Raw genomic sequence first — 20,056 nt, forward strand, 5'->3', positions numbered from 1 at the left:
ATGCAGTGTGTGTATTTGAACACCTTGTTTTCCACAGCACATTTGCTGTTTGTTGCACGTCTTGTTTTTGAAAAGCAGCGTGATACAATTCTTATCACTAGTATTAAAATCCTAATTACTTTCTACCAGCTTCAAAGCCAATTTCCAGTTAGTTACTCAGGCTCAAGTCACAGATCAGCTAGTACTGTACCGCAGAAATGCAAGTTGATGAAAGACCTTTTTCCTCTCTTCTAGCAACTACCCACATCATTGGTACCAACGCAAGGAAGCAAGAAGGCTCTGCAAAGAGTAGATCCGAAGCTTACAGAGAAGGGGTGGGAATCTTCATCTGTTTCCTCCTTTGCTACTCCCTCCTCCCAGCCCATGTGCAGAATTTGTAGCTATGCTGATGTGTCAAGACATATATGCTGGACTGGGTGTAGTTGAATCTTGAGCAACAGAGGAAACAAAGACAGACTATGACTCAGAGCAACAGTCGTCCAGCTCGGCAGCTCCAGGGCAGCCAAATGTACTTTCCCTTATTAGGCCAGATCCCGAAACCTTGCTTCAGTTTGAATGGTACCTAATTCTGCAGTAGGATGACTGACTTTAATAATCAACTTTTTAAATACTGCTTAGCAGAATGCAACTCTACCTCTAGATTTGCTTCTTAAAAAAAAAGTTGAAATTCAATTTGACTCCACCTACTCCAACATTGAACAGTCTAACATGAATCAGGCTCCATTAGCAGCAGATGGCATGTTTTAAAAGGATAACACCTGTTTCACTTCCTGTAAACGCTATGTTTTTATGACTGTAATCTGAATTTCCACATTGCCATCTCAGCTCATGAGGTGGTTTTGTTGAATTACTTCAGTGGGCTACTAAGAGAAACCAGAAAGAGATTAAGCCTCACCCCCATCCCACCCACCCCCTCCGAGACCTCAGTCACAGCTTAACTGTAAGAATGCATAGCTGATTTTCCTCAATTTAAGTATTTTTGTTATATGATGTCAGACATGTCCTCAACTGAAATGTAATCCTGCAGGAAGAATGTGTCACTGAAGTGAGTTCATCCTGGAACTATGCAGGCAGATGAACTTTCACACCTCTTCTCGTGGAATGCCTACAGTGCTGCTCCAAAAGCTAGAGTAACCAAATGGTTACAAGGCATTGTGTATTGTTACATGGTGGTGTTAACTATCAAAATGAAACTAACAGAAGCATCAATCTTCTACCTACAGCTAAACAGACAGTTCACAGTCTAATTGCTACTTCAAAACACTTGCTGTATTACAATTTATGTGCTATATGGTTATTTTAAAACAGTGACAGTTCTAGATGACCACTCTCAACCTGCCTCTTACAACCAGGTTTTCAGATGGGTTTAAATCTAATTTCCAGTCTAATCTCATGATTGAGAGTATAATTCAGTAAGTAATTGCCTTGAGCAGCCATATTAGAAGTTTTCCTCATATGCTGTGAACATATGCTATCAGGTGAAAAAAGATTTGTTCATTTTACAAACACAAGTCAAAGGTAACTTCTGGAGCTTGGTTAGGTCTCCTTCCTCCCCTGCACTTGTTCTGCACTGGTCTGACTCTGCTGCTTTCGTTTGACATGGAGGTAGCTGAAGTACGTTGTGTCCCTTGCTTAAGCGTTAGTTGTTAATCACTCAGAACAACCACAAAGTGTTGCTTAACTGCTCACAAGATGAGAGGACTACCTCTTCGTCATATTGGCTCTACGAACACAAAGTGTATTTGGCTGGAAATTGAGTAGTAGGTGTTAATAAAAGGCTAATGACTTTGCAGAACAAGTTAAGATGCTGTAAAGAAAATTTCTGAGAGACAACTGCAGTAGGTATGGATTTCTTAATGTTATAAACATTTCTATTAAATGGGGACTCCCAGGGCAGAGAGAGGAAAGAGAAAAAAGGAAATGCTATGCCAAATTCCTTCCTCAATCCACATATGTGATACAGCAATGACATGAAAAGGGAGCAAGTGAATGGAGAAAGGCACATCTTGGTCTTGTTGAGAAAGCAGCTTCAACTCCAATGATGTACTAAAAGAAATCCCTTTGGAAGAGTGTATGTGAAACCCATTACTGCCTTTATGTTTCCAGCTTATAAAATCACAAGACTAAATTAGGCTTCTATATTATTTTATTTCCCTCTTAAAATATAGCATCGAAGTCCTGCACACATATAAATATCCCTACAGTTTCTTACACACTTTCTACCCATCATTACTTAAAGTGCCCAACTGTGAACATTAAAAATAAAAACATTACTGTCAAGAGTGGCTACACTTCTAGAAGGATTGTTATTCTGACAATGTAGGCAACTGATTTTACAAAAATCACCTGCACAAGAATACATCCTAAACACGCATCAATATTAACCCTGAAGTAGTTGGTTGTTGTGTTTGGCTTTTTTTCCACTCAAGTGATTAATGTACAGGGTTTATTTTTGAAAAATGTCTTTTACATAGTGTAAGAATAAAGGATAAATGCATTACTTTCTTTCTAACTCCCTCCTTCCCCCAACAAAGTGTTTACTGTGTTCCAAGCTGCTATGTTGATTAAAAACCAGTTGAAAAGAGCTCTGGAAATGCATGCAACTTAAAATTCACTTAAACACACTTTAAGTTATAAAGTCTGAGAGATTTTAATCTCAGCATGGGGCTATGGTTCAGTTGGATTACTAGATGTGTTTGTCGTAGTGGCGAGATTGGTAAACACTTCTTCCTTAGTTTCAGGCTGATGTCTTTCTATTTTGGTTTCCTCTTTAGCATCTTTATTACTGGTATCTCCCTTACTCTTGACTACCACAGGTTCAATCTCCATGATTTCCTGTGGTGGCTTAGGCTCTGGCAAATTTGGCTGAAGTCCATCAACTTCAACTGGTTCTGGGACATCTTCTGCTTTCTGTTCAAGTCTTTCCAAAATGTTCTGGACCTTCCTTACACCATCTCTCCTGGCCTGGCGCACATCAGCACGACCCTCAGGGTCCACTGAGTCTAGGGCTAGCAACTCTTTGGTCAAATACTCTTCAATCATCAAGTATTTTTTGTCAGTTTTCTTGCCTTCAAAGGAGTCGACCGCCTGCTCAAGCATTTGTACTTTCTCCAGAATTGCCTCCACCTTCAAAACACCAGGATGTTTTTGAGGTTCTCCTGTTTCCATTGTCTTCGGTGTCACTGTTTCTTCAGGAGGAGGCCTTTCCTGTGCGGGAACAATCTTAGCTGGGCAGGGAACCTTTTTATCAGCTTTCTCTGCCATGGCTGGAGGCTTCTGGGGTGGTAGTTTAGTATCTGGTTCTTGGTGGGTGACCTGAATTGGGATGTATGTTGACGGCGCCTCAGTTTCGGGTGGTGGAACTGCTTTGTTTTCAGGTTTGACTTCAGGTGGTGGAGGTGGTCTTGGTGGCTCTTGAGGTGGGACTGGTTGCTGAGAAACCTGGTGGAGCAAGGCAAGTTTGTGTTGAGACACAATGAACAATGCTCATTTCATTCCAAAGAACAAGTAACTTAACATCCAATTTTCTGTACTTCTAGAAGTGCAATTTTCACACACAACAGATGATTAATCTTTCCTGTGCATTGCTGAATTTTACTGTTTTAAAATAAAAAAGCACTGTGCTGAATAGTTCAGTTATTGTTTTCAAGCTATTGCAGATTACAAGCACCAACCAACTCTCAAAGACATTAAAAATTCAACCCACCAAACCCTGCCCATGCTCGCTAAACATCAGCCCTACAAGCAGTTTTGTAAGACAGGACCTTAGAGCAAAGCCCTCACCTGACTTAAGTCAAGGAGATTTTTGCAGCTGACTGCAGTGCAGTCAAGGTTTCATCCTCAGTGTGTCACTAACTAAGAGCTAGTGTTTCTTAAAAAGCTAACTACTTAGCTGAGTTTTAGTCATGTTTTGGGCTATTCCCATTCTGTTCCTGTTTCAGGACAGTTCTTTTTTGCTAGTGCTTATTTTTACTGGGTTTTATCTTCAGCAGATGTTACTATGTCAATCTTATTACACTGTAGTGATTAGAGACAATCCCTCGGGTTACTACAGATGTGTCATCAAATCAGAAATCTCTCGAAATTGAGATTAGTTTTGAAATCTTAGCAGAAAACTGGAATTTGCAAGATCTGCATTTTCCTTCCCTTGCTACCCTCTTCACTTATTCGTGCACATACACAGTGATTTTTGGGAAGGTGCTAGATCCAGCTCTCATGGATTTAGGCAGCTGAAGTAAAATACCTACGTTTGTCTCTAACCAAGTAAGCAAACGGCCTGCACTGACAAACTCTTACTGCTTTACTCATTACACAAAATTTGATTAGGGAGCTCAAATTCTCACCCGTAAAAATAAATGGGAATTATAGCCTAGGATATGCCATTAAATCTGAAGTCTTCATTGTTTTGTCCTAACATCCAGGTATTCCAAAATACTAACCTAATTCTGCTTGTCATTTTTCATGTGCAATTTCTCCAGAGAGGAAATCAAGGCTTGTTCTTATACATACCCCCTTCCACACACACTCAGTTGTCAATTCCCAGTAGTGTTTAACTGTAGTTTTAGTTAAGAATTTTAACATGGAAAAAGTGTTCCATGAGCAACATGTTCTATGAGGAAGAGCAGCCTCTTGTAGGAAAAATAAAAAGCTCTAAGACTAGATTTTGCTGATCTTCCTTCTTCATAACTAAAATTACTTTGTGCATCTGATGCTATCCTAAATGGTTCTGAGACATCATGAGGTGTATTTATACAGATGCCACAAATCCCGCAGACCTCATTGTCTTCTCACAAACATAATGCAACATCAGTGACCTCAGTGTAATTACACCAAATTATACTCTGACAAGAGCGAAATCAAATTGCATGTCAAACCGTATTTCCGCGACCCGAAGACTCCACAATCCTGATAGGTGGAAAGGCAGTTTGCTGCTGGTATTATCTCAGTACCTCCCAGTTTGTTTAAGTCCAGAAATGGAGACTGCTTTACATGCTTTCATATACCTGTTAGCATGAGCAATTTTTCAGCTCTACCACACTGGACAGAATACCTGGCAGGTAATTCCCTTCCACACTCTACGTACCTGGGGTCTGTCTACAACTGTCTGCACTCTGATGGGAGCTGGGGGCTGCATCTGGGTGGTAACTCTGGCCGGTGAACTTTCGCGGCTCGATGAGCCTCTCTGAGACACTCTGAACGGAGACTGCGCTCGTGTTGTCTTAGGCTCCCTCTCATCTGGTTGAATTTTGTGAAACACCGGTTGGTGGGCTTGGTATTCGCTCTGCTGGGCAGGGTAGTGTGTCTTCTGTGCCTGATGGTAGACTTGCGTTGGTTGCCTTTGGATATTTTCGTGGATCACAGGAATTGGAATATAACCACGAGGAAGCTGATGGCTTCCTGTATTGGGTCTGCCAGAGGACTGAGGGGAAACCGTTGAAGAATCAGAAGCTCCAGGAGATTGAGGCTGTCATGAAAACAAAATCCATTATTAAGTTTTGACTGTTTTCTGCTCACAGAACTTTTTATTTCCAAAGAGAAAGGAAGGAGACGGTCATAGAAACTGAACTCGTTGTTTCCAGCACGCAAAGGATCCACTTCCTTGGGTTTTTTTTGGCCAAGCGCCTCACTAGACAAACCACAGAAGTTGTGAGAGAGCATCATTATAACAAGTACAAACCTGAGCTACAGCATTCCCAGCCCTCAAACAAGCAGGGAGTGGATGCTCAGTCACAATGTTTCCTGCTTTAGCATGGCTGTTCCTGTCTAAACCTGTTAAATTTGAGGCAAAATAAAGTTAAGCAAACAAATTATGTGCTGGAGAGAAAACCAAACCCCTAACAGAGGCACACAACATTTAGACTTCTGATCCCAGACACACCAACAGATTTGGTTTGGTCTGGGTTTTTTTTAAAGCACGTAATTTGGTAACAGGCTATGGCAATGCACATATGGCTAACGTCTCCTCTCCCCCCCAAGACCTTCAAACACCTCAGCCCCTTGGCACCAGCGGCGAGAGCTGCACTAGCTTAGACCTGCTGCTAGCAGAAGTGAGCACCAGCATGTTCCAGGTTACGGGTCTGCAGTTCGGGCAAAGGCAGTTTGTTTGCTCACAGCTCCCTCCCACCTCCTGCTACTCCAATCCATCACCTCACCTACTTCGTACCAACTCCAGCAGCTGTCAGGCTCGTCTCTGACCAGTTTCACTCACCAAGAGGAAAAAAATATTTCCTAATAGGTCTGTTACACGGCTCAGTGAAAGGCCAGGTCAGACTGGAGCTGGTAGAGGAGAGGACATAGCCAGAAGACAAGAGAAGGGCAGGCAAGGCAGGAGAGGAAGGGGAACAAGACCCCTCTTTTGGTGCTGGTGAACTGCTCAGTTGCCCAGGAAACAGCAACCCTAAATAAATAAATGCTGTTTTGTATTATGGTACCCATCACTGCCACTACTGGTGGCCATGTTGACATAATAAAGGCACAATCACAGGCTCTGGTCAGTTGACACCCACACTGCACTGCCTAAGTCTGTAACAGCGAGTTCTGAGGTCCTCGGTAGTTATCTCAGAGGACTTCAGGAACGTGTCTTCTGTGCCTCTTACTGAAGCCACTCTGCGTACAAGACAAAGCTGTACAGTGTTGGGAAAAAGAAAAGCTGAGCCTCTTGTCCTGGTACTGCATGGACAAGGCATCGTTAGTCAAGACGGCTGAAAAACCTGCTAACAGAATTTTAATTATGCTGTTCAGACTCCAAACAGGTTTCAGAGAAAAAGCCACCACGGCTGAATTACAGACCTGATGATATATATTTTCAGATTGGTGAAGGCTGAATTTCCTGCTCATCTCTGCGTAGAAATGAGCTTGGTATTTCCATGTATCACAAGAATACCAATTCTGCTAATTCTCTAGAGAGCGCAGGCAAACCAAAATCCTACCTTCTGAGACACAAAGCAAGCAGGGTGACTTTTTTAAAAGAAGTTCATCGTTTGAAAATATTTTAACATGCTGCTGAAGGACAAAAATACTGTACAATTCACTTTTAAAACTGTATGTATGTAAATCTATACACTCGACACAACTGAAATATTTAATTGGAAAGCAAAGATCACAGCAGTAGGTCTTCTGAAGTGGCCTGGCTTGTTAGCTAACCAGCCACTTTTGTGTGTCTCTCACTTCATTCACTTGCAGATTCTGACTCACAGTGCAGAACACAAGAGACTTGACTGTATCCTCTGCTTGAGAGGGAACCAGTATAAACCCTAAACCCTAAACCAATCCTCCCCTGCTGCAGGACTTCAACAGCTCAGAAGCTCCCTTTTCACATAAGCCATTTACATGCATTTATTTCCGCAGAATCATTCCAGCATGAAAGCAGGCAATGCTAGAAAAAACCTTTCATACATATCCTGCCGTGACGGTGCACTTTTGCACTCTAATACTCTAGAAGTATTGGGAAAATGTAATCCTGTGGCAAGTTTGGCTTTCTGAAGGATAAAGTACCCGTGTGACATTCAGGTCACAAATGCTGCAAAGACCAATGCAAACACACCCCAGCAACACTGACGAGTTACCTCGGGTCCGTGTGCGGCCGGCGCTTGGGCTGCTGCAGCTGCCGTTGTCTGTCCACATTGTTTATCCGGCTGAGAAGCCTCTGTTGGTCCCCTCGGAGGGGACTCGGCACCGGCATAGGCCCCTCTTAGAGGTGGCTGTGCCTGCGTCATGGTGGGCACAGCTTCCGTCTTGTAGCGCTGCACACCAGGCTGCGGAGCAGAGAAGCACGGGTGCTGCTGTCTGCCATCGATGCCCTCATGGATGACGGGAATAGGGATATAGCCAGCCCGGAGCTTGGGGTATCCCATGTTTCCTTCTCTTGCTGGTGGCTGCTTGGGGCTATCACGAGATGGACCATTTGCTGACGACTGGCCTTCCTAGAAGTTAAAAACATCACATAGTACTTGCTGGTAGCTCAGCTCAAAACACCCGGTGAGAAAAAGCTGCCTTAAAGGTCTGTCCTGAAAGTAGTATCAGCTGCGTGTGAGAAGTTCAGACCCTCTTGGGTCCCTGCAGGGCAGCCAAGAGCAGGTGCTAACACTCCAAATCTGCAGGCAAGAGACGAGAGTAAGCTAAAAATCTGCTTAAGTACTAGTCTTTCTCCTCCACTTCTTGTATATACCAACTTAGCCCTTAAAATACCTACCTAATTACAACAGGGTTTCTTACTTAAAATACGTTACTTGCATTTAGCCACCAGCCCACCCCCAACTCAGACAGAGCTGCTCCAAACAAGTGCCTGTGGGACCAGAGACACTTCCATAGCACCTCTCAGAACCCACCAAGTGCTATAGATAACATCTGACAAGAAACTTCCAGTCCCATCAGAAGTGCAATGTTTGCTGGTGCTGTTCTTCCCACTGGCTACCTAAAAAGTTACTAATGCCGCATACTGAAGGGTATATTCACTTTCAGCAACAGAAGAATTCAGATCAGTAAACGTTGAAGGAGAGGAAAGGGGAAGACAGGATAGCGTAACAAAGAGGAAAACGCTGAAAAGGCAAGATAAAATAAATCCCTGCATTGTCTGAGTACGCTCACTGGACAATGTCAAAGCTCTAGCAAGAGTGGAAGTGGTTTGTACTAAGAGCCCTCAAGTCCTCTAGTAAGTTCTTCCTGCATCGGTCATTCTATTTTGAGACCCTGCGAGGGCCAAGTTCCAGATGTATCTCTAAGTCAGATCATGTAACAAGCACCTCTGTCATTCAGAGGGTAATGTCATTATTCAGTAAGAGGAGAATTTAATAAGGGGACATATGGTGCAAGTGTTGGAAACCCTATTTTTAAAGAGGTGTTTAAGCTGCAAAAATATTTAATGTCACTTATGTACACATTAATATACTAATTCATTAAGAACTAACTAATTCACCAACCAGATTTTGAGTGTTCTTCCTATATGACAGTATCCCCTTAAAACGTAATTTCTGAGAATTCCTGTAATCAATGAAACTGCAGAGAAAAGGCTACTATTTGGGTAAGCTAATAAATTAAAGATGACAAGTACTGAAAGGAACAAATTCAAAGTCAGAGCCCTGATGTTGCATTTCCTTTTGCCCATTTAAAAAAACTCTCCACAAAGGAAAAATTCTGAAAGCAGCATAGAGGAGAGCCAGGCCCAGAAAGTTCGCACAGAGAAGTAATTTGGAGTTGGCTTTTCTAGTTGCAGAACAAGGATGATCTCACGCCAAGGTCTGCACCAGGATCCACTGCCATCAGTGAGTCATTTCAAATTCACCCTACCGGGAAACCACATTCCTCTGCTCAACGCAGGCTGTCTAGGGGCTTCAGGACCTCAAGGACCAACAACTGTTTGCCAGTTCACCTTCCACCAGCTAATCCCGAATCCGCAGCGCTCGCAGCAGCCATCTCTCCCGGGATCTGGAGGGACACACAGTCACGCCAGCAAACTTCGTTTGCCGGAAAATAAATTTGAGGTGCGCTCAGCTAGCAACAATGCAAGGCGGCCTCAGAGCCAAACGTCTGCCGGGCGAGCAGAGCCGAGCAGGGAGGGAAACTGATGATTCGACAGTCGGAAGAAGCACCTTGCCGCTCCGCGCTGACTCCGTGCATTCTGCGCCCCGCGTGCGCCAGCTGCTCGGCACAGTCTCCCTGATGAAGGGAGCGGGCTGCGGGTGTAATCCGAGAGTTCAGAGCCAGCCACCCCACCTACCGGCACGGCTCCCACAGCTATAAAAAGGAGATTCACTCACTTCCAGCGTTGTCAGACTCCCCACGGGAAGGGTCGGTGCTGGGAAGGGTTTAGGAGCTGAGTGGGCCAGCAGCACCTTCAGATGTCCTGGCATAAGAAGGCTCTCAGCCATGGGTGCTCCACTCCACCTGGGCGTACAATAACTCTGCCCTAAGGGATCAGTTGCCAGCTCCTCTCTCTTGGCACTTGAGGGGTCTGCAATGTTTTGAACTGCCCCACTTGGGAATAAGCCCTTCAATCTTCTGGAGTAATCCACAACAATAAATCCTTGCCAAGGCTTCAACACGGACTGTATCCCATTCCCCCCGCCCTCCATGAAACCCCTCTTAGAAGCCTGACCATGGGCTTCCCTTCCCTTGTCTTCTGCCCTCGTTTTGAACTGTCTTGGCAACCTGAGGAATCTGCCTCTGCAACTTAAGCCCTGGTAAGAAATACAAAAGCAGCAGCATGAAAACAAAGGAAAACAGGTTGGACTGCTTTTTCAAACAATTCCGTTTATATCTGAAGTGAAACTTTTGGCAAGTTTAATACTTCTTTTTTTAATGGAAACACTGGCCCCTCTTTAAGAGCCACAGCATAAACCATACTTTCACAATTTTATCCATTCTTGCAGCTTCAGAAAACCTACGCTGCTTCTGTGTGAAGTTAGCATTTCAAATTGGTCCTTTGCTCCAGGCCTTTTTCCCCCCACCCGTAGTCAGGTCTGCCAACCACAAAAGACTTGTTTGTGTATGTCTAACAGTGGAGCCATATTGAAGCAGTCCTCGGTAAAGGAACAAATGCAGCATCCTTTTATTTTTCCCACCATCAGTAGCTCTGAGGCAGAGAGGTCAGATTTAGGAAAGGTGCTCTCACCACCTGCTCTTCCTGAGCCACGTTGTTCTCTTCAACACTTAAATCATATTTAACTCTATAAATGGTTTCTTATGTTAGCCAGTTTGTATCACCACATCCGCAACATTCCTTCTTTCCTGTTCCCTTTCTTCCCACCTTTTCATAGGCCCATGAAAACGCAGAATCCATGTACTCTGGAACACCCTGCACTAAGGAAGGACACCACAGCACTATGAGCAAAGACTAAAGAGGCCTGAGGTTCAGGTAGATGGCTGCAAGTGGTTTGGGTTTGGTTTTAGTGAGAATCCAGCACAACAGCAAATACATGCAGATCCCAATACCCCCACAGTCAGGCTTTGGGCCAAAGCAATTCTCTATTTTGTGCAAGGAAGCCTGTGTTTCCAGCCTGGACAAACAGGTTCTGGAAGACTTCAGGAGCAGCTCAGCTGTGCCTGGGGACACTGTGACAAGCGAGGAAGAGTGGAACCAAGCTCTGAAAAACTCTTGTCGTAATGCTATGGAGAAGAGATTCGCAGGTTCCCTCCAAATGCTTTAGTTCCTAAATTTCACAAGACAGCCAGCCAGGAGACCAAAAATGTCCCTTTTTTTGTTTTATTTGCTTTCTATCAAATATAGCTCTTGCTCGTTATATTAACAAACATGTTATCTGAAAAAGCCTAGAGCTCACATTTAACACAAATCTGCGCAACGAGATTATGACCAATAATGAATGACAAGCCTTACTCCATCACCCTTCCCAGTTTAGGTATAAAAAACAGGAACCCAACTCAGATTTCTGCATTAAAAAAATTAGTTCCATTTCTGCTGCCCTCACACAAGGAAACAAGAAGTTCTTTGACAATAAAATTGAGAGTAATTATAAGCAACAGAATACCAATGAATTTTCCTATAAGTACCAGGACTGACAATCGGCACTGCAGGAATCCCAGCTGTGATCACATCTTCATTTTACATGTAAGAGACAGAATCCCCAAAAAGGAGGGAGGACAAAAATGCAAAAAACTCCCTCAAGTGGCTAAAAAATTCTGGTAACAGTCCTGACCTACACTTCAGGTAGCCAGAAGCACCACCAGAAGCTCAGACCAAATCCACCATTTCAGAAGGTGCCAAGCAAGTACAAAGGAGTCATCGTCACCAGTCGAACGACAGCAAAAAGCATCGCTGTGTTTTGAACAAGCTGTGAGTGGGACAGCCGAGCCGTGCTGGGACATCTGCTCAGGAGGAATGACAGCACTCCCACCTCTCGGGATGAGGACATGCATTTCTGTTGTGAGGCCATCACCATGATAAATAAAGGTGCAGCCAGCACAAGTTGTGCAACTGGAAAAAACACTTCATACCCCCACATCCTGCTCTTGGCTTCCCATGGGAAGGGCATGGTCAGGAGTGACGCTAAAATCCTCAGACTTGCTCAGCTTTTAAGTGAATTCTGACACTGTGTGCCACTGGAATGAAAAGCAACAGGAAGAGGAAAACATAACCCTGCAACAAAACTCCCTGTAGAGCTGTACTATCTATCCAGAGTGGATAATGGCGTAACTCCTCATGTGTCCCAGCGACTGCTCAAGTGTTATTCCAAACTGAAACACAGAAACCTGCAAATGCAGTCACTGCTGATGCTAGCAAATTGCCACTGACGTCATCCAGAGGGCTCTACCCATAGAACAAAATTTGTCAAAATATTCTGTATGCACACCAGATTACTTGAATAGTTGTATCAAACTTGGAATCTCCCTTTTGAAACTGCTTGCATAATACATTTTTCATTCCTCATACTAAAATCGTCTACAAAATGGAAGTTAAAAAGTAGTTTTGCTGCCACATTCATGAATTTTTCTTGACCTGTACTGCTATTATTTGTAGTACAGTAAATTTGGTTTTCTAAAGCATGTGTGTACTACACACACCGTTAGCACCTCTGTAGCTCTTACAGAGCAGCCGTGCAAATATTTAAATTGTACTTGTTTTGTAAATGTTATCTAGCAAAGGAACACAAATTTTACAAACATTACCAAGAAAGGAACTATCTCTTTCTATATGCAAACAGGTGGTCTACTGACTTCAGTATGGTTCTGAACTTTTAAGCTGCTGCTGTAAAGAGTTATCAATCAAATAAAAAGTATTCTGGTTGGTCAAATGACTGAGAAAATGCCAGTATCTGACAAAAATCTGACTTGACAGCACACTTCCCATGATTTTAAGCCTGGATTCTATGTATTCAGGAAGAAGGGAGTAAGTAGTATGATTCTGTCTCTTCAACACAGAATACAACAATATAACCGAGTGACTGAAATACAACAAAGTTTTCTTTGTGCATATACTCAAATCTACTTTTTATCAGAACTTGCCATTAATAAACAAAAAAAGCCAGTAATATCTAATATTCAAATCTAAGGACGATGTACCAAATCTATTTATTTAAAAAAAAAAAAAATGTCATGGAAAGGCAAAACTTTCACCATTAGAATTGGATTCCATACCTGCTTGTATTTTACTTTTGGCCAGACCTTTTTTGTTTCTTCTCTGTTACACTAACTAGACAAATCAAAACTACTACACTATCTCTGCTACTGATAGACATCAGCATATCCAAGTATTCCTTGTAACTTGATTAAAGCACTAAAAAGTTTCTCAACAGTGCTCTGTGTTTAAGCCTATTAATACTACATTACCATAAATACGTTTCATTAATACTTCCCAGAGAACTATACAAGTAGGAAGGTGGAGAGTGATCTGCTCTCAGAGCTGACCCCTAACTTTCTACTGCCATGCTTCAGCCACTGAAGATTTTTACATTCTCACTCTTTTACTCACAATTTGCGCTTAAATATATACAGTGAGCACATAGACATTTGAGCAAGATATCATTAGCTAATGACTGAAGGGAACCATGAATAAATAAGCTCAGTCGCATGAGCTGTCTCAGTAGAACTTTGTGTCAGTCACATCATGTCACCCATTTATACACACCAAGCTGCTTTTGCTGTTTAACTTGTTGAATGCTGAGTGTCATTTCCTCATGTACACACGTGTAGGCAAATAGGCCTTTTGTTCTCTCTTGTAATTACCGTGTTGCATTGTACAAGTATTACATTAACGTATGCTCTAACTGATGGGAGCGCAATGATGTCATTAGAAATACATAAAACACCATTAAAAGTTGACGGAGAAATCTAATCCTAAGTTTTCCAGAATGGAGAGCCTTACTGGAGCAAACATGTTGGCTATCTTGCAGACTAATCTTGTTTCAGGAACTAAAACTGTTCTTTTTTATGACCAAGATGAGTACTTCTTAAGCTAAAACACCTTGGTGCAGACATGACAACACTTGCCCTTTATGCCTGCAAGTGGAAGCTGGCCCACACACTGAAAGCGTCCAATGGGACAAAGTGAATATGTTCAGAGAAAGAAGCAAAAGAAAAAATGAAAAGCAGAGAGCTCTTAGGAGAGCTAGTATCACCACCCATCTCGTCGGCTTTAACAGACGGGGTTAAAGAAAAGCCCTTTAGAGCGCGAGCAGAAATATCCTTGTCAAGGGTGATGAGAATGACACACTTCATTCAGTTATTTCTGTTCACTGCCTGCTTACCTAAGAAGCAGGCAGTCAACCTGTTGCTTTCCTGCTATTAGCTGTGAGCCAGAAATTTGGAACAGGGAAGAAAGCACAGCCCCATAAAAAAGGAGAATAAGTAGCTAACTACTGAAGAGTCGGCTGTGAATTTCACAGGTCACAGTCAGGGTCTCCATCTTCATCTAAATTTCATTTTGCACACAGCAGTCTTCTGACTTCACTTCCTTAAACAGCAATTTTCCAACACTATAAAAACACTAACTACACTGCACCCAATTTATCAGTTCAAGGCTTTGCCATCAGCCATAAAAACATACTTTCATGCTACCTGCGCTACTGGGCAGTGTTAGACAAGTCACTTCACCACTCCTTGTCTCACTTTCCTGTCTGTGAAACCAAGAAGGAAAAATAAAAGTAATCAAACCAACATCTTCTGCAATATAGTTGAAGACACAGCATTTTTCGTCTATAATTAAGGAATGTAATTTGTGTGAACAAGCCGTTTCTTCTATTTCATATTTATATGTAACTTGGCATGAAGACAAGGCACAGCTACCACAAAAAAAAGGTGGAGACTGAGCTCAGCTAGAGAGTGATACTGTCTATATACCCCAAAGCCTATTGGATCATTACCTGCCTTATCATGGTTCAAGTGGGAACAATTCTATTTTTGCCATGTGGTTATGGAAAAGTCCTGCCTGTGTACACGTTTTAAGTGTTAAAAATATGATTCCTAGGGTGAGAATGCTGTCACCTGGCACAAGTATTCTTCTCTTCTCCTTTAGGTAAGAGGTATGCTGTGTCAGGAGTTACACAGAACCATGCAAGACCTTCCTTGCTTTTCCTCTTGCATGACTGCCCAGACGCTGCCGTGTTATTTCTGGCGTCATTTCTTCATGTTCCTTTCTCTTATTTCCGATTTGATCCACCCCCTGTTTTGAGATTAATTGGTATCTCCATAAATTAACTCCTTGCTTACCATGTTCTATCAAGGGACCCTTTAAATAACTACACAAAGCAGCTTCAGGGAATGTGGACAAAGCTAGTATGCAGCCTTCCAAAAACCCCCTGCTGGTAATTTTACCACTCCTACATATTATGCCTTTTCATATGCAGTACTTTTTAATCCAGTAACTAAATTATTAACCTGACTGTGACAGAATGCCCATCAGCACAAAAACACTACAGGTACGAGACGCAAATTGTTACCTAGTCTTACATTCCCTTCCACTGATGTGGACCACAGCAAAAGATGCAGAGTTTCAGAGAGGCTATATCGAACTCTCAATGCAATTTCTAATTTGGTCTACCAAGAATTTTTCAGTCGACTCGAACGTGAGAAGTCAGTGCTCAAAAATAAGTTCACTGCTAAAGAGATGGGAATTGAGTGACTTAAGACTTATTTGGGGAAGCAGAGAGAAAAGAGAGGCAACAGTCACGAAGGGTGAGGATGGAAACTGAGGTGTGGTTAGTTGTTCCCCAAATATGATCGCAGCCACCAGTAAGAGGGTAAAATGGCTTCTTCTTCCTTTGTTTAGGCCTATGCAGTCATAGTTGCAACCGATAAATAATTCACTTTTATGACTGCTCCCAGACTCTGTGGCTCGCTGGTACAGCTTTTATCTCAAACCTAAGGCATTAGTGAGCTATCGATCACTTTAATAATTGTTCGGTGAAGCTCAGCACAGTCAATTCCTTTAGTCTATATTTAGTTGCAGTATTTCCCATTGGGTTTATTGCATGTGGAAACAACATATGGAGGGGGCATCAATACTTATACAAGCCCTGTTTCTGTTTTCTTCTTTAAACATCGTCTATTTTTATCAACACTTTGGGGAATTACAGACAATCTTGCAGAAAGCATGCTGAGCTGTGATGGCATAAGTCAACTCAGAAACTACCAACAATAGATACGCACAGGTAATCAGTAGTTCTACCAAAACCAGCACAGAACAGGAACAAGAGTGACATTGACAGTAAACACTTTTTTTAGTCAAAGTATGCATTTATGTGCTTTACAATATTGATTATACCTTATTCTTTGAATGTCTTACTACTAGCTAATTAGGCATTTGACAAAAAAATCATTAGTCTACCAAGAAGTTTTGTTAATAAATATTTTTTAGTCATTCGCAAAGTCATGGCTCATTTCTCACTGTAGTATGGTAAATATTCTGTCCTTTCTCAGGAACGTCTCCCTAGTCCAGCCTTATACTGCAATGATTTCATACAAGTAACAGAACTAAACATGCAGAGGAAGGACACCCATCCTTCACGTGGGTAAAAAAAGATCAGACTGAGAAAATGAGAGCCATTTGAACTGACGAACACATCTAAAATACATAGTTAAATGCACAATCAAGGTCTGGTTCTGTTGATTTGAAATGGCTCTGTTATCGGTTAAAATTTTCAAGAGCCATTTCTCATTCTACCTGATTATGTATCTGGTACAGTTTACTGCAGCCAACACTTACACTGATGTCAAGCCTAGAGTAAATGAAAAGACCAAGACCAACCACTTGGGAAAAATGGGACTTCATTATTAATACAGTCTCAGCTATATTACTTGGCTAGAAAAGCTCAGTCAGCTTTAGACCTATGCTCCATTCATTGTCCACTTACAGTGTAACGTCTCATTTCATTGCCTAGGTCTCTTTAGACAGGGAACAAATATTCAGAGAGAAAATATTGATAGTAACAGTTAGCTAAAGACCATCATAAAGGTGATTAAAAAAATGCTAGTTTCACTGGCTGATTTCAGTGAAAGCAAGGCAGCAATAAAGTCAGTACAAGTTTGATCTTTGTATAATCATCCTTGAAAGGTGCATCAAGTCTGACATGCACAGTCAGCTTTTGCAATTTTCAGATCACTTCTAAAAGCTCCAAGTTCTCATGTAAGCTAGATGGAGAATGAGGGAAACCAGAAAGCTGTTCACATCTAGTCTCCCTTTCTGTCTACATGTGTGATTTTGTCCTTCCTACCTGTTTAGGTTAAAAAAAAAAAAAGAAATAAACAAACAAAAGAACACACACACACAAAAAAAGAGTCCAAAGCTTTCAAAAATCACTGCTGGCTTTGAAATTCAATGTCAGTGGGTAATCTGTCTTCTTTGGCATTGTCTGACTAAGAAAATATTATTTAGAAAGAGAAATACTTTCCCTGGGCCTGATTCTAAGATTCTTTTGCTAAATAGTTCCTGTCCTTGTGAAATACTGGTACTTAAAACAATTTCAGAAGCTCTCCATTAATTCCAGCAGATATTCTTAACTCAAGGCTCTGACAAATGGCTGTATGAGATCAGTTACACACAACTTCTATCACCATAAACTGGAGGGTTTTTTCTTTAAACAACATTAGACAGGGACTCCCAAAAATCAACAATTTTCCATATTCATCTCTGGTCGCGTTTCTCTCAATGAACGATCCCCAAGCATAGACACATTCCTGCTTACAGTGAGCAGGAACAGATTTTCCTGTTTGGAAAAAAGCATATCCACAAATGCCATTCAAAAGCAGGTGCAACTTTTTCTATCTGTAATAACCCTTGCAAGTTGGCACAATCATTACCCCCGACTTCTCATCACGTAGGGGTGAAAACTGGTTTTGTTTCAGGCACCCACTCAAGCAGGGCACTAATCCATCAGAGTACTGCAAACTCTGTTTTCACACAATTAACAAAAGCAGCTTAAATGTGACTTTTCTGTTAAATGGGTTAGTTTCAAGTGGTAGATCCTAACAAAAGCCTTTGAGTAAACAGCACACTTTTCTTCTCAAGTATGTTTTATGGTTATAAAAACCATGTTATTTATTATTTTTACTGCCATAACAGCCAGTGTTAACAGGTGCCTCATTATAGCACGAAAATGGTGCCTCCGAAAAGGAGCTAAGCACTTTTTCCTATGCCAGTCTCAACATTCATATTATGAAATCACGTTTTTCTAAGACCTCTTTGTACTATTACTAGAATTATGTCGTTTATTTATAGATGAAACGAACTAGCCCTTAAAAAGCTGAAAAGGGGGTTAATTTGTGACAGAAAGGTACATCCCTTCCATCTCTTTTCAACACCAGGCTGCTCTCACCGCGAGCTTTCGGTCACGGTCTGCACTCACAAACTGGGCAATTACTATTTTAAGAAACACTACGTTCTTAAAATAATACCACTTACTGAGTGCTTTGATCCTTACGTTTTAGGAGAGAAATGAGAGCTGCGAGAGACCAACTTACAGCAGGTACGCTGAAGATACGTTTCGAAGCCAGCAGGTATCTCCCAACTGCTGTATTCTTTTTTAAATGTTTAGCATACCGTTCAATACAACGAGGGGGCTCCTGCTCGGAGCCCAGCACCCTCCTTCCACCCCCTCGGTGCGCCGGGCACTGCCCGAGCCAGGGCGAGCGCTGCCGCCCCGCAGCCGCCGCCGGCTCCCCGGGCCCGGCCCGCACCGCCGGCGGCAGCCGGCCGCAGGCTCCCGGCCAGCCGCCCCCGCCTCTCCCGGCGCCGGCCGCCGAGCTCCACGCCCGGGAAGGTGGCGGAGCCCCCTTGCAAGCGGGGGCCCCGGGCGGCCGAACCCAACCCAACCCGTTCGGCCGGGCCGCGGAAGGGCGGGCGAGCCGAGCCCGGCGCGACCGGGGTGAAGCGGTGCTGCTCGCAGAGAAGCGCACGGAAACCCCGGGGGAATCGTCTTCCCACCAGGCAACTTCTAGTTCGCCTCGAGTTTCCAGCACTTTCTGCCTACAGCCACTGCACTGCGAAAATACCAGCGCGGGTCAAAGGGCTGTATGCCCCAAAACCGAGAGAATTTGACCCGAAAGGGCTATTCCTGAGGGCCCCGACAAAATCACGGCTGCTCTCCCCTCTGCGCCTCTCCTTCCATGGACATATTTGGTCTAAGATTGGGCTTTTCTCCGAGCATGCTTAAGAACCAAACCAGACCAGCCAGCTACTCAAGAGAGTTTGTGACCAAAAAAAAAAAAAAAAAAAAAAAAGGAAAAAAGAAGGAAAACAAAACTCGACAAGCAAAAGTCCGGGCTGGGTTTCATAATTTTTTTAAGAGCATTCATTGTTTGGGCTGTTCACAGCTGAAAAATAAATCAAGGTTCGCGTCTTCCCTGGCAGGCCGGGTGGACTTCACCAACTTTAAATAAACATTACAGCGCCGAGGTATCAAATGATTTAATGCACAAAAAAGGGACTGCAGTGCGTCAGAGACAAAAGGCAGCTCCTGCCCTCACTGCATTGCCATGCGCTGGGGGCAGCGCCCCGCACCCCCCACCCCCCCCCCGGGCCGCCCCTCGGGGACGGGACGCCACCGCGGACACGGACACGGGCCCCGCCGCGGTGCCGCCCGCCGTACCTGCGCCGCCGCCCGCAGCCGCGGGTCGCTCCAGGTGGTGGTGCGGCTGTTGTGATCCACGAAGAAGGGCCAGCCCGTCTGCGGGTCGATCTTGATCTCCCAACCGGGGGGCAGCGGCTCGGCGCTGCCCTCCATCTGCTGCGGCGGCGGCGGCGGGGAGTGCGCGGCGGCGCTCATGGCGGGCCGGGGCCGGGCCGTGCCGGGACCGAGCCGTGCCGTCTGTCCAGTGCCGGGCGGGGGCGCCGGACCGGCGGCTTTATCCGCCGGCGGGGCGGGGGGGGCGGAGGCGCGGGGCTGGAAGTGTCTGGAAACGGCGGCGGCGGAGGAGGGACGAAAGATGGGAGGAGGAGGGACGCGGCGGCGGAGGAGGAGGGACGCGGCGGAGCTGGCCGGCTGGAAACTTCTGGTTGTCTCCAGTATGACTCGGCTGACCCTCCGGTTACCGGACTGGTCCTCACGGGGCCGGATCGTGCCGCCCCAAAAGCTGCAGCCCGGCCCCAGCACCACGGCTCGGCCGGGAG

At 43.9% G+C, this 20,056-nt stretch overlaps 1 protein-coding gene across 1 annotated transcript; it reads right to left on the reverse strand.

The window, feature by feature from the left end:
* Positions 1-2,667: 2,667 nt before the first annotated feature.
* BAG3 (BAG cochaperone 3) lies at positions 2,668-19,712 on the reverse strand. The gene is made up of 4 exons (XM_086616780.1): positions 19,536-19,712; positions 7,566-7,922; positions 5,084-5,464; positions 2,668-3,441 (listed from the first exon to the last, which is right to left on the reverse strand). The coding sequence occupies exons 1-4, from the start codon at positions 19,710-19,712 to the stop codon at positions 2,668-2,670; spliced, it is 1,689 nt and encodes a 562-aa protein (XP_086472906.1).
* Positions 19,713-20,056: the final 344 nt, after the last annotated feature.

The sequence above is a fragment of the Tauraco erythrolophus genome, chromosome 9, assembly GCF_009769465.1.
Source record: "Tauraco erythrolophus isolate bTauEry1 chromosome 9, bTauEry1.pri, whole genome shotgun sequence".
In the NCBI taxonomy this organism is placed as follows: domain Eukaryota; kingdom Metazoa; phylum Chordata; class Aves; order Musophagiformes; family Musophagidae; genus Tauraco; species Tauraco erythrolophus.